General features: G+C 38.7%; 1 protein-coding gene across 4 annotated transcripts in view; it reads left to right on the top strand.

Moving 5' to 3' along the window:
* The window catches only part of rusc2 (RUN and SH3 domain containing 2), a 117903-nt gene that overhangs the window by 34715 nt on the left and 57463 nt on the right, over nucleotides 1–25725 (top strand). For all 4 annotated transcript variants that reach the window (XM_072252485.1, XM_072252483.1, XM_072252484.1 and 1 more), the window contains exon 2: nucleotides 14546–16550. In XM_072252485.1, the coding sequence (XP_072108586.1) occupies nucleotides 14636–16550 (1915 nt within the window). In that variant the 5' untranslated portion in view covers nucleotides 14546–14635. The remainder of the gene's footprint in view (nucleotides 1–14545; nucleotides 16551–25725) is intronic.

The following is a 25725-nucleotide window of genomic DNA, read 5'->3' on the forward strand; positions in this document are numbered from 1 at the left end:
CATATGAAGAGTTTTTGATGGCTCTGGCAATTGCTAGACCTCAGAAGAATGAGAGATAACATAATTGGAACCTATCGAATGTTTCAATGTCTTGATAAAGTGGATGTGGAGAGGATATTTCCTATGATGGGAAAGTCTAAGACCAGAGGACATAGCCTTAGAGTAGAACGAACATGTAGAGGAATTTCTTTAGCCCAAGAGTGGTAGATCTGTGGAATTTGTTGCCACAGGCTGCTATGGAGGCCAAGTCTTTGGCTATATTTAAGGCAGAGTTTGATAGATTCTTGATTAGTCAGGGCATGAAGATATATGAAGAGAAGGCAGGAGACTGGGGCTGAGAGGGAAAATGGATCAGCTATGATGAAATGTCAGAGCAGATTTGATGGACCAAGTGGCCTAATTCTGCTTCCATATCTTAAAGTCTTATGGTCTAATGTATTTGTCCACACTTATAACGTAAACTTTACTAACAGTGATGGTACGTTCTATGAGTGACATTGTGACACCTGTAGTTGGGAAATGGGTATAATTAAAGCTGGGCAACTTGCATAATATGTACTGTATCGTTAATGTGCACAGAGAATCTTGTACTCCCTACAATCAAAATCCTGGGGTCAACATTAACCAAAAACTTAACTGGACAGCTACTTAAATACCTTGCTACAGAAGCAGGCAGGAGACTAGGTATTCATTTTCTAACACCACTCCATAGTCTGCTAGACACAAGTCACAAGCTTAATACCCTGGATTGGCTCTGATCCACCACTCTAAATATGCATCCCCTCTATCAGCTGTGCACAGTAGTGGTATGTCCCATCTATAGAACACACTGAGCAACCAAATAGGCAATCCCTGCAAAATGAAGGACAAGGACAGAGAACTTACAGGAATACCTGTAGGAGGTCCCTTCAAATTTTAGAATGTCCTCGCTAGGACATACATACATTTGTGGTCATTGTTGCTGGGTGTAAATCTTGGACTTTCTTACCCAACAGCATTGTGGAACTGCAGTGGTTCAAGAAGGCATCCTCCTACCTTTATGGGCAATCAATTCTAGTCTTGCTAGTGAAGTCCAGATCTCCGAAATGAGCAAATTAAAAAAAATCTTTTAGCTGTTTCCTTGATATTCTGAATTAGAAAGCTAATGAATGAAATCCATGTACAGTTCATTTAAACCTTTCATGTTTGTAATTCATTTCATAAAATGTAGTCCTTTGAGTGTGGTTATACCTGTACAATAATTGGTTTTCCTCCATCCCGTGGGAAATTCAAAAATCTTTTCATAAGTAGGGGTTTTTAGTCCTTAAAAACGTGTGCACGTTTTAATTAATTTTGGTACATGGTGCACTTATTATTAGGCAGATAAGGAGTTGTGTGGCCAATGGTATTGAAGTATCCAAGATTTCTTCAAGGAGTGGTGTTGCATAAAGGCGGTGTACATCACCAAGGACGTACTCTCTTCTCATTGTTACCATCAGGATGGAGGTACAGAAGCCTGAAGGCGCACACAGTGATTCAGGAACAGCTTTCTCCCCTTTGCCTTCAGATTTCGGAATGGACATTGAACCCATGAACACTTCCCCACTACTGTTTTATTTCTGTTTTTGCACTGCTTATTTATTTTAACTATTATATGTGTGTGTGTGTGTCGTGTGTGTGTGTATATGTATATATATATATATATATATATATACACACACACATACACACACTGTAATTCAGTTTTTTTTATTATCAGGTATTGCATTGTACTGCTAGAGCAATGTTAACAAATTTCATGACATACGCTGGTGATATTAAACCTAATTCTGACTCTGAATAATGTCATCTATGAAGGAAGTGCCATTAGATTATTAAGGGACTAAAATGCTGATCATAAACAAGGGAAATAATTGCTTCCGGATAATGTTACATAGAGCAATTTTTGTTGGATACACATCCACAATTTTGTTTATTCAAGCCAGGATCAAGTATACAATACAATATTTAGACAACCATTGATATATTCAATAAAATATCATGATCTAAATGAAGCCAATTTACAAGTGGAGAAATTCTTAGATAGGTACATGGAGCTTAGAAAAATAGATGGCTATGTGGTAGGGAAATTCTGGGCAGTTTCTAGAATAAGTTACATGGTCAGCACAACATTGTGGGCCAAAGGGCCTATCATGTGCTGTAGATTTCTATGTTCTATGAAACAAATGGTTGTAAATTAGCTGATCAACAAACTATTATATTTTTAGATTAGTGTTGTCTTTGAATATGGTGCACATTATTATGTATTGGAATAATAATATCCAATTATAGGGTAAACTATTTAGTTTTAGCTAGCCTTTCTCATGTTTGCGGTCTGATCTTTCAAACTCTGAGCTCAATTGTATTCCAAGGACTCAGGCAGGGATTGCAGTTGCAGGCTTTGGGCATGCCTGTTAAGTGATGACGTTGGATCATTCTAGCAAGCAGCAGCAGCAGCACTGGCATTGTGTTTGCGCAGTCCACTGCATTGCTATAGTTGCTATTAAATAAATAACTGCTCTGCCATAGTATGGTTATGTAATAAGTGTAAACGTAAAATTGGTGGTTCTGGTGGTTATCAAGACAACAAAAGGTAATTTTGCCTGTGAAATGTAGTGATGAAAGATGAGAAGATCTTGAACAAAAGGCTTGGTAGGGTGGAGATTAAGCTCACATCTTTTCGATGCATATTTTTTTCCTCTGCTCACTGCCTTTTTTCTGAAAACTTGATGGTGCTGGCAAGAGTGTCAATACAGATTAAATTGCCGTGGTAAATTATTTAGTCAGTTAAAATCAATGATATTATTGCGATAATGCAGAATATTATTCTGAGTATTTACTGTGGTTAGTAATGCAGAGGATTTTTGTTTGGGAGTCACTATGGGAGCTGTATGGTTATCATTGCTCGTTCTCCATAGAGCTGTCATGGCTGCTGTGATACACAGGCATAAGATGTTTATGTGGAGATTTAAGTGGATGACAAGTCATTCTGGTTGTGTGTAGTTGGTGAGTAATTCAGATGTTCTGTTTAAAGCTCCCTTGCTATGTCTGACAGCTGCCATTATATCATTCTTTATTTCTGTCCTTACTGCTGCATGTAATGGGAAGCAAATGGGGGAAGGGGTGTAAACATTGTGTTTTTCTTCTACTAATTTACAAGGAGGAATCTGAAATGGTTTATCCTTGTGCTCTGGCCTGATATTAGATGACGAATGGTGATTTAATGCTCCATTAATGACGCGTTGTGTTTTGTGTTGAAGTGCCACACTGCATTTCTGGGTGGAGTATATTTTAAAATGGCAAGCATTTTTGATGGTTGAGCAAGTATCTCAATCATTTTATAAACCCAAAAAGATCTATTAAGTTTAAATTACTGCCTTGAAGTGAATGAGTTCAGGTTTCGGGCTTCTGTTTTGTGCTTTGTGTGCAGAATGCAGTGAACCCAGTGTAATGGAGACTCTATATAGTCATATAAAGTCATATATAGACAGAGACTGTGATAATGAGGTCATTTGGAATGTTCTTGAAAATAAACTACACGTTATATATAAATTGCATGTTGACTTGAATTGTACAATCTTATATAATTTGTCTATTGAATCTCTTTATATTAAATTTCTGTATTTGTTTTGAATGTCATGGTGGATTATTACAGTGTTTAAATCACCATATTAAATATTTTGCTTTTTACTATAATAGTAATCACAAGCTGTTTGAAAGAAAACTGCTTCCATTTATTTTCAATTCTCAATCTGCTCATTTCTTCAATATTTGTATTATCACATGTCATTGCATGTTATGCAGCTCATCTTTGTGTCTATTCTTGTGTATCTTATGATTTACTGTGGGTCTTGTATGTGAGGTACTGTTTTGAATCTTGATTTCTTTTGTTCTGGAACAAAGCATACCTGTGGTTTTTCTAATCACTCAGACTATAACATTGGCTGCCTATAAGATGTTTACAGAGCTCATGTGATGAAAGTGGCCAACCCAGAAAAGGAGAAAGGAACACAACAAATAATTATTTAGTCAGTTTGGCAGATGCAAATAAGCACAGATAAGGTAGAGCAGCTGAAAACCATATCTTGATGGTGGGGGATGGAAGCATGAATTTTGACGGCTATGCTTGTAAAAGCAGGTGTCTTGTTGAGATTATTATTTCAATTAAATACATGTTTTTCAAAGCAAATTAAATGACTTCTTGTCTCTGAAATAAATTTCCCTTATTGGTTATTTATGAATTTTGTGTGAAGTGGTTTGGTTTTAAGCTTAGGGGTACAAAACACAAAATATAAATTTTATTTATGGCTGGTACCAGATCTTATGTTTGCACCTGTCTGACTATTCAGACAGCATTATCTTGCCTATTTTATTTAAAGCTTCTTGCTATTTCTTCAGCATTGCTCACCATAGCATTTATTGTTTAAGCAATGTGAAAGTCTTGCTTTGGATAGATGAAACTTGTATTTGAATAGTAATGTTTAGTTTTGCTGAATTTGATCACGCAGCTGAGTTACTGCTCATTACTCTTAATTTTCATGTACAGTTCAGTAGGAATAGCAGACCTGATCAAGGCAATTATAATTACAGCTCACTCTAAGAGACAATCCTACTGTCTAAATAGAATGAGATACACAATACATTTATCTTGGGTTGTCCTTTGTTCTTTGGAAACACGGAGTGGCTTTATTGCCACGGTTAGCTTTATTGCTGTTTCCTTTACCTTGAAGTCTGAAGATTTAGGGATTATGCTCCACTGCTGAAAAATTACTGTGACTGGATTTCACTGCAGTCCTGCTGAAATACTGTATTTTTACTCAGGTAATATAGAAAACTAATGTCTCTTAAAAAAAATGCCTTATGTAATTAATGTTGCAAAAGTGAAAGTAAGCAGAAACAGGTTTCTGATAAGAAGGTGGTCAATGCATTCTTTACATATGGGTCATGTGTATAGTGACACAATAATCACAGTCAGTGATACAGTAATTTAAAGAATTAGTTACTTTTACCTCTGTCATATGAAGCACGTTGGTTAGCCTAAGGAGGTGATAACTTGATATCTAATTTCATTTTTTTACAATTCAAGTTGTGCAAACACTGAATTCCTTGAAGAAGAATTTGAGCATGAGCAAGTTGGCATGCTGGTCTTGGTTACATATGAAAGTTATCTCACTGAGCATAAGTGATGTTGACTAGCTATTGTTAGAATAAGATTGGGCCGTGGATCCAATTTAGGGAGTGATTTCTTATTCTCCTAAGGGTTTGTGTGCATATTTAGTATAATCAGGGCTTCTTGTCCACATTTATCATATGTTAATATCTTCAACTTAATATTTTTGTGTATTTATTTATGGCTTAAACTGTATATAAAGCCATATAAAATAATCCAAATATAGTTGGTAGGATGTTCTGTACAGTATTCACCAGCCTTTACTTTTTCGTCCATTCATTTTAACGCACAAAGAAGATCATATGCCATTGAGACTGTAAGCCATTAATTCTGGCTTTGCATATTTATACCTCAGGCATGCCTTAATGAATAGAATAAAAAATTGGAATTGGTTGACTGACAACATTTTATGGCATTTGCTTTCTACTTGGAATGTGACACCTTTGATGTTACAGGTTCTTCAATGGGAGCTATTTTCTCCATACGATTTCAGGTTTTCAGATATTGTGGAATGTGGTCAATGTGACTGCTAACTATACACAGACATGTGTACTGCCATAGTTTGGGAGTATAAAGTGGATGAAGCCTTTCATAGCCAAACTACAGCATATAGCAATCTACACGTTTCTCACCTGCAATTTACAATGCGATCACAAGTGATGCCACTCAATTTTCACATAAGATCTGTTACATTCTCTGTTATTCCAAGTTCAGTCATCACTTCTCTCATTTCATCCCCATATAATGCTATGGTTTCCTACAATAGACAACTGAAGATTACTTTTTTCCTCAATGAAATACAATAATGACTATTTGGGTTCTACTCTGGAAGTTCATTTACAAGCATCACTGTGTCATAGAAGACAACACCCTTTCTCATCTTGAAGCATTATGGACCAACATGGATTAAGTTTTCCTGAGGGCAACCATCACTGGTTGCTTCTGAGAACTAGGTCATCCACAAGCAATGTAAATTGGTCCTTGTATTAGGTAAGTTCTTTACCTTTCTTCCAGTTGGCTTCTCACAACACCATTTCCTGCTTCCCTTTCATTTGTCCCCAGCTCCCCCCTACCTCAATATGAGATTTATTACCATGGTAAGAAGACTCATCGACTTTTGGTACTGTTTGGAGAGCTGTGCTAAAATCCTGCACAAAGTGACACGAGTCCTTGTTTACAAAAGAATACTACACTTGTGTTTTGATGACCCGTAACAGCACACGAATCCTCAGCTAGCAACTACTATCAGAGAGGAGGTACAGGAGCCTGAAGACTCTCAATCAATGCATTAGGAACAGCTTCCTCCCCTCCGGCATCAGATCTCTGAATGGACAATGAACCCATGAAATACCCCTCACTATTTTTGCTCTCTTTGAACTACTTATTTAATGTATATCTTTTTTCTTATTGTAGTTTACAGTTTATTTTATAATGCTGCCGCAAAACAACAAATTTCATGACATGTGTCAATGACAATAATAAATGGTTGGTAACACTGAACAACAAAGATTTTGCTTCCTGAATACTTTTGGGTGTATCCCGTGCATTTTGGGCTGCTGATCATGAAAATCACCATGAAATTTCCTTATCACACACTATTTTTATGAAGTCACCTATATTTGTTATTTCAATTCATAATTCAAGTCAATTAAAATGTTTCCCACAATGTAAGCTGAAAAGTTATCTATCTTGTCCAGGCATGTGTGGGCATGCTTAAGCAGGGCGGATGCTGCATGGCAGGACTGGTTTTAGAAAGGCTATACACTTACATGAAGGGTTTTGATATTTGAGACAGATTTTTCCCAGAATAACTGGTGCCAAAATTAAGGAAGGCATTTTTGTTGGTTCACAAATCAAACAGGTCATGAGCGACAGGCAATTTGAAAAACTAGTGGGACCGAAGAAAATCACATGGAAGGCACTCAAGGATGTTGTTGAAAATTTTCTTGGCAATCACAGAGCATCAAACTATGTGCAGCTGGTTGACAACATGCTTCAAGCGTACAAAACCATGAAGTGCAGCATGTTACTAAAGATTCATTTTCTGCGTTCCAGTTTGGTCGTCTTCCCTGCAAATTTTGGTACTGTCATTGACGAGCAAAGTGAAAGGTTTCACCAAGACATCAAGGTCATGGAGAAATGGTATCAGGGCAACTGGAATCCATCAATGCTTGCTGACTATTGTTGGACACTTAAGTGAGAAGCCTCAAACACCGAATACAAATGAAAATCATGAGCAAAACATTTTTAGCTTAGTTGAAATATTAGAAAGCATCAGCACCATTATGCAATTAAACACATATTCTATAAAAGTTAATTACTAGTTTCTCCAAACTCCTATGTGATAGAAGTAGTCTGAAATTATACTTGTGTTCAAGCAGTCTATCGTAAGCAGATAAAAATTTCTGAAGAAGCAACACTTTTCAAAAAAAAATGTTGTCCAGTGTAATTTTGAGCTATTTCACTTCTCCTAAAGTCAGAAATGCTCAAAATATATCCACCAAAGATAACTAATCCTGTTCATTAACCCATTACTGAGTTGGACAATCCCGCAAACTCCAGGGTAATGTCAGGTCAATGTTAATGATATGTATATCTTAAGACTGCTGAGTGGCTTACCAATATTGCCCATCACAAAAATACTTCCTCCAGGATTCCCCATTTGAACTACTGGGCTTTGGCAAGTGAAAAGAGTGGCTATGTTTGAACAGTACGAGATCTGGCTGGAATGGCGCTGTCAATAAATGATCTGCTAGAATTTTAAATAGGTTCCTATATGTATCTGTAGATATTATGAATTTTATTCTCTAGCATTTTCCAATCTGTTCCTTTGAAAGATTAATACCTGAAATTCATTAGATATTGATTTACCTAACTCAGTAACATAAACATCGAATATTACCATTACTGTTTTCCTTTGCCACATCATATGAAATATGGTGACTTTTCTTTGGAATAGAATTACTGCTAGGAAGAAAAATAATCATTTGTCATTTCATGGTACCAACTACAGTTTCCATAAATAACCATGATTTAAGTTTTGAACCTGTCATTGACAATTCCTTTTGTCCCACAGATGCTGCTTGATCTGCTGTGTTCCTCCAACAGGTTACTTACTGCTCGTTTACCTTACTTTACTTTTGCTTTTTGCGCTAGACTTTCTGAGATACTCAAGTTTGCATTCATTATCCAGAGCATCTATTGTTGTAACAATGTTCACTGATGGTATAATGAAAGGATAATCCACAAATATACCTTTAAATATGTATATAAATGTCATTTTGACAATTCAGGGATTATAAGTTTAAAAACCATAGGAAATAAAAAAAAATTATTAGTAAGAGCAGTATGCAATCCCAATAGAATCATTAATGATCCCCTAGGGAAGGAAATCTGCCTATATTGGGTGTGAAAAATATGACTGTATCCCACTTCATATAGATGATTTTTAATTGTCCTTTAAAGTGAGTCAGTAATACTGTTCGTTAGTCTGCTTGCATTTACCTGATCTATACTCCTCATGATGATTCAAACAATGGAGGGTTTAGATGATATATAGAAACAACCTGTTTCTGATAAGAACTTCAGATGCTGGAAACCTAAAATGAAAACAAAAAAAATGCTGGAAAAATTCAGAAGTGAAATTGGAGAATGTTTTACACAAGTAAAAAGGATTAGAATGAATTGTTTGGCAAGGTGCTGGATTCAGATTCAAAAGCTATCAGAAGAAAATTAGGTGAAGATGCTTAGAAAAAAATTTCCAACTGAATTGATTGCTCATTGAAAGAACCAAAGTAGAATAAATGGGACAAATTACTGAGGGCAATGGCCAGACTATTTTTGGACAATTGTGAGCAGTTTTGAGCCTCTTATCTAAGAAAGGATGTGCAGGCATTGGAGAGGGTCCAGAGGAGGTTCATGAGAATGACCCCAGGAATGAAAGGGTTAACTTGAGGAGTGTTTGATGCCTCTGGGCCTACACTCGCTGAAGTTTAGAAGACTTGAGTGAGGATTTCATTGAAACCTATCGAATATTGAAAGGCCTAGATAAAGTAGAAGTTGAGAGGATGTTTCCAATAATGAGGGAGTCCGGGAACAGAGGGCACAGCCTCAGAATATAAGGATGTTGCTTTAGAACAGCGATGAGGAGGAATTTCTTTGCCAGAGAGTGCTGAATCTGTGGAGTTCATTACCACAGATGGCTGTGGAGGTCAAGGTATTGGGAATATTTAAAGTGAAAGTTAGTAGATTCTTGAATTGAAAGGACATCATAGGTTATAGAACGTAGAACATATGGGAAGAAGGTAGGAGAATGGTGTTGAGAGAAATAATAAATCGGCTATAATCGGATGGCAGAGCAGGCTCAATGGGCTGAATGGCCTAATTCTGCTCCTATGTCTTATGGTTTTATTTGTTGGATCAAACTGCTTGATGCAGAACAAATTGTCATTTTTAAATGTGACATGCATTTACCTTGGAACACATATAATGGGTGTGTCTTGAACCCTGGCTGCAAAATGCAGTTTATTCTGTATGCTCACAAGTTTATAGAAAAGAGTTCATTTTCCATATTTTCATTTGACTTTTTCCTTCTTTGCACAGAAAGACATCTAAACAATTGGAAGATTGATCAATATATAAACAACGGTGGTTGTAGAAAACTGAAAGTTGAATTGAAGCCATTTGGACATGATTATGAGCATTAAAAAATTAAATTTATGTTCAGCACTCCTATCCATATTTGGATATTACTGAATCCAGAAGTATGCTCAAAGAATAAATACTGAAACCGACTGAAGAGTTGCTGGCAGTTGTATCGCTGTTGTACAGCCACTTGATCCATTTCCTTTTACATCTTGGTGATTGAAATGCTTATCTAGTGCAGGCAGTGTACTTCACATTGCAACTACACTATAGGTGGAGGAAAAACTCTGTCAAGAGAGGCTAGAGTATTTGGGTCTGTATTCCTTGTAGTTTGGAAAGATAAGAGGTTATTCTTTTATCAAACGTGAGATCCTAAGCAGACTTCACAGGGTAGATGTTTTCACTTGTGGTAGAGTCAGGAACAAGGGGATTTACTAACTACAAAATAAGCGAGCAATTTAAAACGGAGATGTGTAAAATGTATTTTCCCAGAGGGTAGCAAATCTCTGGAATTCTCTGACTCCAAGGGTGGTGAGTGCTGGATCATTGTGCTTGTTTAATTTGGAGATTTGAAAGATCGAGAAATTGTCAGTTTATGATACCAGTAGAATGTCATATCCATATTTTTCTTTGCAGCAGTAATTTTATTTTAACAAACACTCACCAATATTAATCTGTTTTATGAGATGCAGTGATGTAGCGGATAATGTTTGATATTTACGTTATTGAGCTAGGTAAATCCACACAATTCACAACGGGATATTCAGGGAAGATGCTCCCCTTTTATTAGTTCTATCAAAATGCATCTGTTCACACTTAATTGGTGTTAAGATTCATCTGCCATTGCTCTGCCCAATTTGCCAGCTGATCAATATTATTCTGTAACCTAAGATAATCATTCTCACTATTGACACATCAACAATTTCTCTGTCATTTGTAATCATACCTACACTCAGTGGTCACTTTGTTAGGTACACCTGGGTACCTCATTAATGCAAATATCTAATCAGCCAATCATGTGAAGAGGTTCAGTTGTTGTTCAGACCAAACTCAGAATGGGAAAGAAATGTGATCTAATTGACTTGACTGTGAAATGATTGTTGGTGCCTGTTGGGTGGTTTGAGTATCTCAGAAACTGCTGATGTCCTGGGATTTTAATGGACAGCAGTCTGTAGAATTTACAGAAATGTAAAAAACAAAAAAAAGCATCTAGTAGCCGAAAATGCCTTGTTAATGAAAGAGGTTAGAAGAGAATAGTCAGACGAGTTCAAGCTGACAGGAAAGCAACAATAACTGAAATATGTGTGTTAGTAAGCAGAAGAGTATCTCTGAATTCACAATATGTCAAACCTTGAGTCTGATGTGCTCCAGCAGCAGAAGACCACAGACGTATACTCAGTGGCCACTTTGTTACGTACATGAGATACCTGATAAAATAGCCACTGCATGTAATTCATTAATGTAGACAATAAACAGAGATCCTATTCCCTGTGTTACACCATTAGTTACAGGGTTTCTCTAATAAAGGCAATTCTCCAGCATTGTTATCCATTTCCTCTTACTGTGCCAAGTTTGGGTCTAGTTTGTCAACTTACCTTGGATCCCATCAGGTCTAACCTTTTGGAGATCAGACTACTGAGTGGTTTCTTGTCCATAGTCTGACCAAAGTCCATGGTCAGACTGGCCTCATCACTACGTTTTGTTACTGTGTTGCAAGTAAACTCATACACAAGGATGAGTATGTGAGAACTCAAAGGTTGACTGCTTTTCTCTTTCCCGTGTTCTTGAATGGAGATGTAGTACACTAAGCAGATATGACTTTAAATTCTTTTGGTTTCTTACAGTGATTTAAGAATCATTATTAATAATAATAAGTACTCTCTTGAACCTAAGTGGGAAATTATTTTGTTACAGCAGCTACATTTAAAAACATACTTAGCAATAATAATAATAATAAATATAGTAATAATATTAACTAATAATAAAGTACAGAATAATAAACACAATAATTTACCAATGTGCAATAGTGTGCAATGCTGTGTCAAACATAAGAAAGTAAAATTATCAATAGTGGAATTGATTCCTCAAAGTAAATTTATTATCAAAGCACATAAATGTCATCATATACAACCCTGAGTTTTGTTTTCTTTCTGACATGACACAGTAAATCCAAGAAACATAATAGAATCAATGAAAGACCGTACCCAACAAGATGGCAAACAATCAATATGCAAATAACAACAAACTGTGCAAGTAGAAAAGAAAAAAAAAGAAATAATAAATAAATAATATCAGAAACATGAGATGAAGAATCCTTGAATGAGTCCATAATTTGTGGATGATGCATGTGAAGTGATCCCCTGTTGTTCAGGAGCCTGATGGCTAAAGGGTAATAGCTGTTCTAGAACCTGGTGGTGTGAGCCTGAGGTTCCTGATGGCAGCAATGAAAAGAGAGCATGGCCTTGGTGGTCGGGGTCTCTGATAGTGGATGCTGCTTTCCTGCAACAATACATTGTGTAGATGTACTCAGTGATGGGATGGACTTTACCCACGATGGGCTGAGCCATACCCACTATTTTTGAATGATTTTCCATTCAAGGATATTGGTACTTCCATACCAAAATGTGATGCAACCAGTCAATATACTCTCCATCACGTATATATATCAAAGTTTGTCAAAATTTTAGATGTCATGCCAAATCTTCACAAACTCCTAACAAAGTAGAGGCGCTGCTGTGCTTTCTTTGCAATGGCACTTGCATATTGAGCCCAGGACAGGTCCTCTAAAATAATAACACTGAAGAATTTAAAGTTGCTGACTCCCTCCACCTCTGATCCTCCAATAAGGACTGGCTCATGGACCTCCTCCTCCTCCTGGTCAATAATCAGCTCCTTGATCTTGCTGACATCGAGTAATAGGTGGTTGTTGTGGCATCAATTTCACCATCTTTGATTCGGCTCACGACAGTATGGCATTGGAGCTGTGCTTATCCTCATAGTCATAAATATAAAGTGAGTAGAGAATGGGGCTAAGTACACAGCCTTGTGGTGCACCTGTGTTGATGGAGATTGTGGAGCAGATGCTGTTGCTGAGTTTGAACTGACTGGGGTCTGCAAGTGAGGAAATTGAGGATCCAGTTACACAAGGAAGTATTGAGGCCTAGGTCGTGGAGATTATTGATTAGTTTTGAGCGGATGATGGTATTGAATGCCGAGCTGTGGTCGATGAGGAGCATCCTGATGTATGCATCTTTTCTGTCCAGATGTTCCAAGGTTGAGTGAAATGCCACTGACATGACATCTGTTGTCGACCTGTTGTGCAGTTAGACTATGAATGAGTTTGTGGAGACACACTCGGCTACAGCTGTTTTTATAAAGTTTGTGACAACCGTGGTGAATTCATTCAGATCCTCTTGAGTCCTTGAACACGGCCCAGTCCACTGACTTGAGTCAATCTTGTAGCCGCTCCTCTGCCACCCATGACCTTCTCCTTGTTGTCCTTATCTCTGACTGCATCTTATATCATTCTGAGGAACATAATATGTAGGAATGTTACTGATAGCTCCCAATTTATATAATTTGGTCACTAAAGTTTCAGTTATGTAAAGATATCCTAGACAGCCAGAAAAACCAAAATAAATTTTGAGATGCTAAAAATAGAAATATATTCTGAACAAAGCAGTAAAATGCTAATCTATTTTAAATCAGTAATGCCCCTGACTGCTTTTAATCTGTAGATATCTCAAGTGAGTCTTGCAGTTAATCTTTAAGAAAATAGTAGCATCCAATAAATTAGCATGGTAGGGTTTTTTATTCCCAGCATCCTTTCATTTAAACAAATAGAACAACATTCTTCTTGCTTATTTATCATCTGGCTTTTTAAATGGTAACATGGATTTGTTGACTAATCATTTCAATCAAGCCCAAAGAATGATTTAATAAAAATCTTAGTGATGTAAAACTGTAACACATGGGTCCAAATCACCTGCTCCACCCAATCTTGCCTTATTTATTGCATGTCATGTCTCAAATTATAGATGTACAATAAACACAAGAAATTGAAGCAGGGTAGTCCGTTTGGCTTCTTTCACTTACACTGCCAATCAATTAGTCCAGTACTTATCCTTTACCTTTGGACCACTTTCCTGTATTTATCCCAGATGCCTTGATTCTGTTAATATCCAAAAATCAATTTCTAGCCAACAACTGCAACAACTGAGCCTCCACGCTACTCTTGGGTATTGAATTTCAAAGATTGATTCATCTCTGTATTTCCTTTCCCAGTCTCGTAAGGATTGTGTATGTTTCAAAGAGATCATCTCTTATTCACTCAAACTCTAATGAGGGTAGGGCCAGTCTGCTTAGTTCCTCCCCCCACTTTCCCAATAATCCATAATGTTACCGTGGAAAGTGATCAATCTAGTTTGCATCTGAATGGATCAATAGTAATTATTTCTCCTATTACTGCATAATACTTGATCTATCGATTATCCACTCATTCACTGAAATAATTGGTTTTAAATTTACCCCCTTGATGTGCAGCTTGTGTGCTCTGCTCATGTTTTATAGTTCTAGACAGCGTGATATAGGTTAACATAGTCTAAAGTATTAAGTCACTAATTGATCCTAAAAGTACACAGAAGTGTTGCTAGGATTTGCCTGATATAACAAATACTGTAAAGCCATGTTTTTGTTTTCTCCTATGTTTTCCAGGTTTATGAATTACAGTATGTCGCAGACTATCAATATGTTCATTGGAGATGCTGTATGTTTTGCTCAACTTGGCTGATGACCTGAAACATAATGGATAGCCCACCCAAACTGACAGGAGAAACTTTGATTGTACATCATATTCCCCTGGTTCATTGTCAAGTCCCGGACAGACAATGCTGCAACATAGGCAAAAGATCAAACCCCTTCTACCATAATGATCTGGGAATCACAAGAACTACATCACTGCCAGAGAGGGACCTGCTTCAGAAGGAAACATTATTGTACAGCAGCTTAATTCAGGCCTCTTGCTTACCTCCTGGAACAACACATGAAACTGATGCAAGGCGACTGAATTCAAAAGAAATCACTGCAATTGAACAGCATAATTCATTAATTTTGAAAAATCATGAGAACAATGATCAGGAGAGCTCCAATAATTGTTCTTTTCATTCTCAGAATAGCAACATCGGTAACCCACCATTTGTTCTGCATGACCAGCCATTTCATCTTCATTCTGCTGAGAACAGCACACAACAGTGGAGCCCGCCCAGTGGGCAAGGAATTATTGAAGGTGAAGAGGAACAAACTCATGCATGTGATGGCAAGAAGTCAGATAACACCATCACATCAAGATCAGCATCAGGTGACTTAATACAACAACCTATATGCAACTGTACAAATGAAAGCACATCAACCTTATTCTTTGATTGTAATGAAGGACTGGGCAGCAGCCCAGATGAAATGTTCAGGAAGCAAAATTTACTGGAGAGCAGAACATGCAGCTGCTCTAGTTTAGATATGCAACAAAGCAGAAGTTGTGTCTTCTCAGATCAATCTGAAGTAGATAATCAGCATATGACCTATAATAGTGATTCCTCATGTAACAGTTCAGATGGTGTCTTGGTCAACTTTACAGCCATCTACAATAAAATGAAAAGCCAGTCAAAGTCCAATCTAAGTTCAGGTAACATGTCCCATGAATCTTCATATTGTTGTCACTCAGACATGGGTGCATTCTACTTGGACCTGCATTCTTCACCTAGTGAGCCAAAGAATTCATGTGAGACGAACAATGGGGATACTGCCATGCAAAACTGTCTGTGTCAGCAGTGTTCAGTTGCTGTAGATGACAACTGCAATTCTTACCACCTACCGTGTGAAAATGTGCCCTGTTCTTCAGAGAATTCAGAGACGACTGCTTGTTTTCAAAGTCAAGCAAGACTAGTTGTTGCCACACAAAATTATTATAAGCTTGTGACTTGTGACCTATCATCTCAGTCTACACCAAGCCCAGTTGGATCATCAATAACAAGCTGCTCAGAAGATCACATTAAAAGTACAAGCCCTAGTCACCCTACAGAATATTACCTCTTTCAGCAGCCGGAAGATACAAAGAATAACACGGATTATTGCTGTTCCGAGAAACCAGCAGCAGAATCTTCTGAAAACCTTATAGAAGGTCAAGTGTACGTGAATGTAGCTTCAAATGCTTCTGGTAGGCAGAGATCAAGGAGCTATGATCGCAGCTTGGATAAAAGTCCGACTACCAGGTTGGGATCCTTGGAACGCATGTATAGCTGCCCAGGCAAGCTGAGTGATGGTCACACAGGTACATCTCAGAGATCACCACCAAGACGAGTAACTTCATTTGCTGAAATTGCTCGAACCAGGAAAAAAAGTGGAAACTCTCCACCACTCAAATCTAGTGGAGAATCAATAGAGTTCTCTCCAATACTGGAAAATCAGAAAGAAAATAATGTGTTTGCTTATTCAGAAGACCACTACCATGGCATGCCTGGCAGAACCACTGCAAAAATGGATTTAACAACATCATGTGATGCACCCTTTATCCATCACTTCAACAAAAACAGTAATTCAAATGGGCATGAGAGAGCTCACCTGGTAGATTGTGGACCATGTTACAATGGAGAAGATGCCAGGAAACCAATTAATAAACAACAGATTGAGAGGGAGGCATCGTTTGACAGCAGAATTAAAGTGGAAGGTAAGCTGGTGCATAAATTATTCACTGGTCTAATAGACATTTACAATATCACTTTGTAGTTCTGGTCATTTTTTCTGTTATAACTAAATATATGTATTTTAAGAGAAGTTATTTCTCAGTAAAATCTTTGTTGTTTTAATTACTGCTGTAACATGAGTGTGGTGTGTTTAAACAGCTTCATTTGTTAGACCATAAGATATAGGAGCAGAATTGGGCCATTTGGCCCATTGAGTCTGCTCTACCATTTGATCATGACTGATCCATTTCCCCCTCAATTCCGTTCTTCTTCTGCCTTTTCCCTGTAATCTTTCATACCCTGATTTATCAAGAATCTATCAACCTACGCCTTAAATACATCCAATGACCTGGCCTCCACAGCTGCCAGTAGCAACAAATTCCACAGATTCACCACTCTCTGCCTAAAGAAATTCCAGAATTTACAGTCAGAGTACAGCTGGGTGGTTCTTCCAGCTGTATTCTGACTATGAATTTAACTCTCTACCCTTTTTCACAATGAAGTATTTGTGTTACTTGACAGATAAACCAGAAAACTTGATGAAATGTGACCAGTTTAGCAATTTTACATGTAGTCTAAGAAAATCAGGAAATAAAATGCTTAAATATATATGAAAACCACAACGAGATTCCTGTGCTGGCCTGAAGGAAAGAAGCCTGGTATTGGCATATATTTGACTTAATTCTCATATCACAATTTCCTTGTGAAGCCACTCTGTTGCACTATGCTACAACCACCTTCTGGAGCAATATGGAATGGAGCTGTTTACCTGCCAGTCTGCAGAAAAAAATACAATTAATTTTACAAATTATTCAATAAAATCTAGAATTTATATAGCAGTTCAATATACCTTCATTAGAGCAGGAGGAATTGATAACTTGAATTAAAAAAAATTTCAACATTGTGAGTAAATGGTTGGCTGAAAGTGAAAACCTTAAGAAATATTTTTAAAGATATGGAGATAGAAAATTTAGTTAATATGAAAGCAGTGTCTTTTGAAATTAAGATTAGAATTTAAAATTGAAGGCTTAGAATAATCACATCTGGATGTGATTATGGTGAGGATGAAGGCTTCAGCAATCACTGAGCTAAGACATGGGTGGAATTGCATAACATCACAGTAGTGAAAATAGATTGTATAGGGATGGCACGTATTTGTTCCATAGCTTATCAATTGATCAGTAACCACAAGATTGTTTAGTTATTGCTTGATGTTGAGCTTTTTTCCCTGTATAACAATTCAGATATACAGAATAATCAGATAATGGACATCCTGTCACCAGCAATTAAGCTTGCTTAAATGTTTTGTGATATTCTTAAGGGATGTCAATCAGATGGTAAATTATATTATGACATATATGGCATTTTGTGTGAAAACCTAGAACTGTGACCATAAGAACGTAAGACCATAAGACATAGGAACAGAATTAGACCATCTGGCCGTTGAGTCTGCTCCACCATTCAATCATGGCTGATCCTTTTTTTCTATCACCTCCTCAACCCAGTTCCCGGCCTTCTCCCTGTAACCTTTGATACTATGTCCAATCAAGAACCTATCAATCTCTGCCTTAAATACACCCAACGACCTGGCCTCCACAGATGCACGTGGCAACAAATTCTACAGATTCACCACCCTTTGGCTCAAGAAATTTCTCCACATCACAGTTTTAAATGGGCACCTCTCTATCCTGAGGGTGCCCTCTTGTCCTAGACTCTCCCACCATGGAAAACATATTTCCCACATTTACTTTGTCTAGGCCTTTCAACATTCAAAAGGTTTCAATGAGATCCCCCTTCATCCTTCTGAATTCCAATGAGTACAGACCCAGAGCCATCCAGCATTCCTTGTATGATAGCCCTTTCATTCCTGGAATCAACTTGTGAACCACCTCTGGACCCTCTCCAATGCCAGCACAACTTTTCTAAGATGAGAGGCCCAAAACTGTTCACAGTACTCAAGTTGTGGCCTCACCAGTGCCTTATATAGTCTCAGCATCACATCCTTGCTCTTGTATTCTAGAGCTCTTGAAATGAATGCTAACATGGCATTTGTATTCCTCACCACTGGCTCAGCCTGCAAGTTAACCTTAAGGGTGTTCTGCACAAGGACTCCCAAGTCCCTCTGCATCTCAGATTCCTGTATTTTCTCCATGTTTAGAAAATCGTCCGCACATTTATTTCTACTACTAAAATGCATGACCTGCATTTTCCAAAATTGTATTTCATTTGCCACTTCCTTCCCCATTCTCCTAATCTGTCTTAAGTCCTTCTGCATCCTACCTGTTTCCTCCACACTACCTGCCCCTCCACCAATCTTTGTATCATCTTCAAACTTGGCAACAAAGCCATCTATTTCATCATCTGAATCATTTATATACAGCATAAAAAGAAGTGGTCCCAACACCGACCCCTGTGGAATACCACAAGTCACTAGCAGCCAAGCTGAAAAGGATGCTTTTATTCCCACCCACTGCCTCCTACCAATCAGCCAATGATCTAACCATGTTAGTAACTTTCCTGTAATACCATGAGGTCTTAACTTGGTAAGCAGCCTCATGTTTGGCACCTTGTCAAACGCCATCTGAAAGTCCAAATATACAACATCCACTACATCCCCTTTATCTATCCTACTTGTAATCTCATCAAAGAATTCCAGCAGGTTCATCAGGCAGGATTTTCCCTGAAGGTAACCATGTTGACTTTGTAGTATGACTGTGTCACCAAGTACTCCATCATCTCATCCTTAACAATTGACTGTAACATCCTCCCAACCACTGAGATTGGGCTAACTGCTCTATAATCTCCTTTCTGCTGCTTTCCTCTTCTTTTAGAGTGGAGTAACATTTTCAATTTTCCAGTCCTCTGGCATCATGCCAGAGTCCAATGGTTTTTGAAAGATCATTTCTAATACCACCACAATCTCTAACACTACCTCTTTCAGAATCCTAGAGAACCCTAGGGTAACAACCACTATTGTGTTTGTCCCTGCTGCCAGGTACATATTATCTGTCTATACTATTCCACCATGTACCAAACTATATTCCCCCATTTTCCAGCACTCAGCCTGTAACTCCATGTGCTATGATAGACCTCTCAGCCTCACCACTCTCACACCTATGTGAATCTATCAGATTCATCACTGAAATGCAGGAAAGGCTATTTTCACATGCTTCTCTAAATATTCCACTTGTCAAAGCAGATCAAATTTTCACACCACAAATATTATTATAGTGGAATGAACTGGAATACCATGGAAGAAAATTAAGTAGATATTTATCATTATCTCTTTTGGAAAAAATTGTGATAGCTCAATAGCTGAATTTGAAAACCCCATGTATTTCCAGACATTCTGCACTTCAGATTGTTGGGACTTGGTGTGTTATACAAATGCTACATTAATATTGAGTAAGTTATTATTTATTTGTCCAAAAGGCAATGATTTTAGAAAATTTTGAATATTAATCAAAAAGTTTAAAACTCTGCTAGCTATCATTGTCTTTGTATGGCATGAAAACGCTCTGCCTAACTGTGTCCGTGTCAGCAATCATGAACCTACCTATTCTACTCCCACATTCCAGTGCTGGGTCTGTAGTGTTGTATATCACAGTGTTTCAAGTGCTTATCAACGTACTTCTTAAATGCTCCGTATTCTAGTTAATTGGGACACATCATGACCAATTTATTTTGGCCCAATTAAGCGGCTGCACCAATTAGCTGAAATTTCATGGAAATATTTAAAAAAGGAGAAAAGAAAAAGTAGTTTTCACTGAGTAATAAAGTATGTATTTAAATGAAATACAGAACAAATTAGAACATTATCACATTATCACTACTACCACAGTACTATAAAACTGTGTATTGGTTTCTAACAGTTACTGATGGAGAAATTCATAGAGTGTATGCTGCTGTGTTTTTTTTTCCATTTGCAAATGAACAAAAGCAGCGCAGACATCTCGTGCAGATAATGGACTTCCATCATACAGTGCTTTTAACGATTGCATCCTCCAAATCCTCCTTTCCCACCCACCTGGCTTCACTTACCACCTTCTAGCTAGCCTCTTTCCCCTCCCCTCAACTTTTAATTTAGGCATCTCCTTCCTTCTCTCTCAGTTCTGTTTACTCTTTTCCATAGATGCTGCCTGACTGCTGAGTTCCTCCAACATTTTGTGTGTGTCGTTTGGATTGCCAGCATCTGCAGATTTTCTTGTGTTTCTGAATTGTTGTACTGCTTATTTCTTGCCAACTATCTGTGACACAATTCACTGCTTCTTGAACAAAAACACATCCAACTCATGCTATTTAAAAACTGTTCTAAGCTCAGTGTAGTGTCCAATGGCCACACAAGTGCACATGACTGATGCTAATTAGAAACCATTCACCAACAGTCTCCTGTCCCAATTAAGTGGCATAGTGTTCCAAATAAATGTAGGGAATCCAAACTATTTTCTCGATTAGTTTTTGTTCTTTAGAGTGTTGTAAATAAGTGACTGCCCTGATTAACCGATTGCCCAATTAACTGGAATAGTCATAGTCATATTTTATTGATCCTGGGGGAAATTGGTTTTCGTTACAGTAGCACCATAAATAATAGTAATAAAACCATAAACAGTTAAATAGTAATATGTAAATTATGCCAGGAAACAAGTCCAGGACCAGCCTATTGGCTCAGGGTGTCTGACCCTCCAGAGGAGGAGTTGTAAAGTTTGATGGCCACAGGCAGGAATGACTTCCTATGATGCTCTGTGTTGCATCTCGGTGGAATGAGTCTCTGGCTGAATGTACTCCTGTGCCCAACCAGTACATTATGTAGTGGATGGGAGACATCGTCCATGATGGCATGCAGCTTGGACAGCATCCTCTTTTCAGACACCACCATGAGAGAGCCCAGTTCCATCCCCACAACATCACCGGCCTTACGGATGAGTTTGTTGATTCTGTTGGTCTCTGCTACCCTCAGCCTGCTGCCCCAGCACACAACAGCAAACATGATAGCACTGGCCACCACAGACTGGTGTGTATCCACTGTGTGAATCCACTGTATTGTGAGTGTGCCTGCCTTTAACACCCTTAAGTCAGTATATTTTCATATTTCTTCTGGTTACTGAACTTTTGCTACGGCGATAAGTTTCTCACCATCTACCCTTCCTTGTGCAATCTCTTACTGCATCCCAAATAACATCCTGGTAAATCTCTTCTTCGGTCTTTCCAGGGCCATCACGTCCTTACTAAAGTTTGGCAATGAGAACTGCACGCAGTACTCCAGCTATGGATTAATTAATGTTTTAACGCGGTTGTATGCTCCCTTCTCTTATAATCTGTGCTTTAACTAAAAATCAAGTGTTCCATGTTCCATCTTAACCACCTTATCTGTCTATGTTGCTAACTTCAGGGATTCTTGGGCACATACATTCAGACTTCTCAGTATTTGCTACGGATCATTGTCCGTGTGCTAGCTTTATTAATCATCCCATAATGTATTACCTCAGATTTTTCAGAAACAAATTCCATTGCCATTTCTGATGGCATGAACATCGATTACTTGAACTCCTAGTAATGCTTCCCTCCCCCCCCCCACCTCCCCTTCAACATTCCCCATTCCTGTTTCCCTCTCTCTCCTAGCTCCTTACCTGCCCATCACTTCCCTCTGGTGCTTCTTCTCCTTCCCTTTCTTCAATGATCTTTTATCTCTTCATTACTTTACTTGACCTCCTCCCCCTTTCCGTGTTTCGTCTATCACCTACCACCTTGTACTACTTCCTCTCCTCCCCCACCTTCTAACTCCTAAGTTCTCATCTTTTTTTCCCAGTCCTGATGAAGGTCTTGGCCTGACTGTTTATTAATTTCCATAGATACTGCCTGATCTGCTGAGTTCCTCCAGCATGTTGTGTGTGTTGCCATTTCTCTTCCCATCTTATTAATTTATCAATGTGTGATTCTGTAATCACAGACTATCCTCATAATTAACAATGCCACTGGCATTCATGTCTTCTGCAAACATACCTTCAGGCCTCCTGCATTCACATCCACCTCTGTTATGTAGATAAAAAAACAGAGGGCCTGTCACCAATCTCTGCAGTACACCACAGGTCACAATCTTACATTTGCAAAAGTAATCCTTGACCATCATCATTTGCTCCTTTCACAATTTCCTGTTAGATTACAAATTCTTTTCCATTTAAAGGATCCAATTGAAATTGATTAACCGTACTTCAAACAAGGCTAAATTGCAGAAAAAAATATAAAACACATTTTGATCTGCATAGTGACAAAAATGCTGAAGGGGATAACAGCATAATAAACGAAAAGGTCCAGAGATGACTTTTATTTAATTCACATTTATCTTTGAATTTTATTGTGCCTCAAAAGTATGTGCTGGAAAAGTTAATTTGTACCTGTGGAAAATATGGGAGATGGGGGAATGGACCTTCCATTATAAGACCGGAGAAGTAAGTCAGCATTCCTCATCAAGACTCAGTGGAAATGATCCAGCACTGTTAGGCCTTGGGGAGAGGAGTTAACATATGAACTTGGCAGTTGGGGATAGAAACTAGACTACTTACTTAGAAGTGGTAAGGATGAGGGAAGGAAGAAAATTCCACTTTTACCTGCGGATCATGAAGGGATGTGAAGGTATTTTTGGAGGTACGTGGCACTCTGCTCTAAGATTAGCAAGCAGTACGGTATTCTGGTAGTGGGGAGCAGTGCAGATAAGGGCTGTGAGAGAAGGAATAAGGATGGATATGCATATACTCCTTACCTAACAGATCTAGGAGGTTGGCTGTGTTGTTTTAAAACTATGTTGCTCAGGAGGACACAATGGCATTCTTGTGCAAGTTTTTCAATACTTAAGCCTTTGTCACAATTCTGATTCACCACAGCAAATCTTAGTCTAGTATACTGATGGAAGTGAAGTTAATCACTGTAGTGATTTCTCTGGGCTAAGCATGCTTTCAGATTCAAATTAAGATTTATTTGTTTAGTCATGCTGTACAGCAGTTGTGTAGCACTGAAAAACAATTATCTACATATTTTCAATGGGAACTGCTTTGTTGACCCCAATAATAAGTAATTCCAGCAGATACAGTTTATTTGCCCATTGTCAACATCTCTTGTAGTATTCTTACAGATTTCAGAGGTTGTGAACTCAGATCCACTCTGTGGGGATGGGGGAGAGGAGTGCAACACTGTTGGATATGCCATCTAGTTGAAGAGATGTTAAATATTTCTTGTTTCATTCCAAAAGAAGCTAAAAATTTTATACATTTCTGTGATTATCTTATAAATTTCAGAAAATGTAGGATATACTGATTAAGATTTATTCTTAATACAATCTGACTTTTTCAAAACTCAGTCTGTTAAAACTTAGTTGTTTATAATCTAAGGTAGGTACTGTATGTCATTTCATGGCCAGGAAGACCAAACTTGTTTAAAGTACACGAAAGATTCTGCACACACGAGGAAGTCTGCAGATGCTGGAATTTCAAGCAACACACATAAAAGTTGCTGGTGAACGTAGCAGGCCAGGCAGCATCCCTAGGAAGAGGTATAGTCGACGTCTTGGGCCGAGACCCTTCGTTAGGACTAACTGAAAGAAGAGCTAGTAAGAGATTTGAAAGTGGAAGGGGGAGGGGGAGATCCAAAATGATAGGAGAAGACAGGAGGGGGAGGGATGGAGCCAAGAGCTGGACAGTTGAATGGCAAAAGGGATATGAGAGGATTATGGGATGGGAGGCCTAGGGAGAAAGAAAGGGGGAGGGGTGAATCCCAGAGGATAGGCAAGGAGAATAGTGAGAGGGACAGAAGGAGAAAAAGGAGAGAGAGAAAAATAATATACATATATATAATAAATAAATAACGGATGGGGTATGAGGGGGAGGTAGGGCATTAACGGAAGTTAGAGAAGTCAATGTTCATGCCATCAGGTTGGAGGCTACCCAGACGGAATATAAGGTGCTGCTCCTCCAACCTGAGTGTGGCTTCATCTTTACAGTAGAGGAGGCCGTGGATAGACATATCAGAATGGGAATGGGACGTGGAATTAAAATGTGTGGCCACTGGGAGATCCTGCTTTCTCTGGCGGACAGAGTGTAGGTGTTCAGCGAAACGGTCTCCCAGCCTGCGCCAGGTCTTGCCAATATATAGAAGGCCGCATCGGGAGCACTGGACGCAGTATATCACCCCAGCCGACTCACAGGTGAAGTGTCACCTCACCTGGAAGGACTGTCTGGGGCTCTGAATGGTAGTGAGGGAGGAAGTGTAAGGGCATGTGTAGCACTTGTTCCACTTACAAGGATAAGTGCCGGGAGGGAGATCAATGGGGGGGTGGGGGAACGAATGGACAAGGGAGTCATGTAGGGAGCGATCCCTGCGGAAAGCAGAGGGGGGATAGAAAGATGTGCTTAGTGGTGGGATCCTGTTGGAGGTGGCGGAAGTTACGGAGAATTATATGTTGGACCCGAAGGCTGGTGGGGTGGTAGGTGAGGACCAGGGGAACCCTATTCCTAGTGGGGTGGCGGGAAGATGGGGTGAGAGCAGATGTGCGTGAAATGGGGGAGATGCATTTGAGAGCAGAGTTGATGGTGGAGGAAGGGAAGCCCCTTTCTTTAAAAAAGGAAGACAACTCCTTTGTCCTGGAATGAAAAGCCTCATCCTGAGAGCAGATGCGGCGGAGACGGAGTAATTGCAAGAAGGGGATGGCATTTTTGCAAGAGACAGGGTGAGAAGAGGAATAGTCCAGATAGCTGTGAGAGTCCATAGGCTTATAGTAGACATCAGTAGATAAGCTGTCTCCAGAGATAGAGACAGAAAGATCTAGAAAGGGGAGGGAGGTGTTGGAAATAAACCAGGTAAACTGATTCTGCAGATGTGGAAAGCTTGAAATTCACACAAAACATTACTGGAGGAACTCAGAAGGTTAGGCAGCATCTATGGAGGGAAGTGAGCAGTCATCATTTCACGCTGATAAAGGGTCTCAGAACAAAACACTGCTCATTTCCGTCATAGATGCTGTTCCTGTGATCAAAGTACTCCAGGGACAATCTCCATAAGACCATAAGACATACGAGCAGAATTAGGCTATTTGACCCATTGAGTCAGCTCTGCCATTCAATCATGGCTGATCCTGTTTTCCCCTCCTCAGCCCCATTCCCCAGCCTTCTT

The sequence above is a fragment of the Mobula birostris genome, chromosome 3 (genome assembly GCF_030028105.1).
Source record: "Mobula birostris isolate sMobBir1 chromosome 3, sMobBir1.hap1, whole genome shotgun sequence".
Classification (NCBI taxonomy): Eukaryota; Metazoa; Chordata; class Chondrichthyes; order Myliobatiformes; family Myliobatidae; genus Mobula; species Mobula birostris.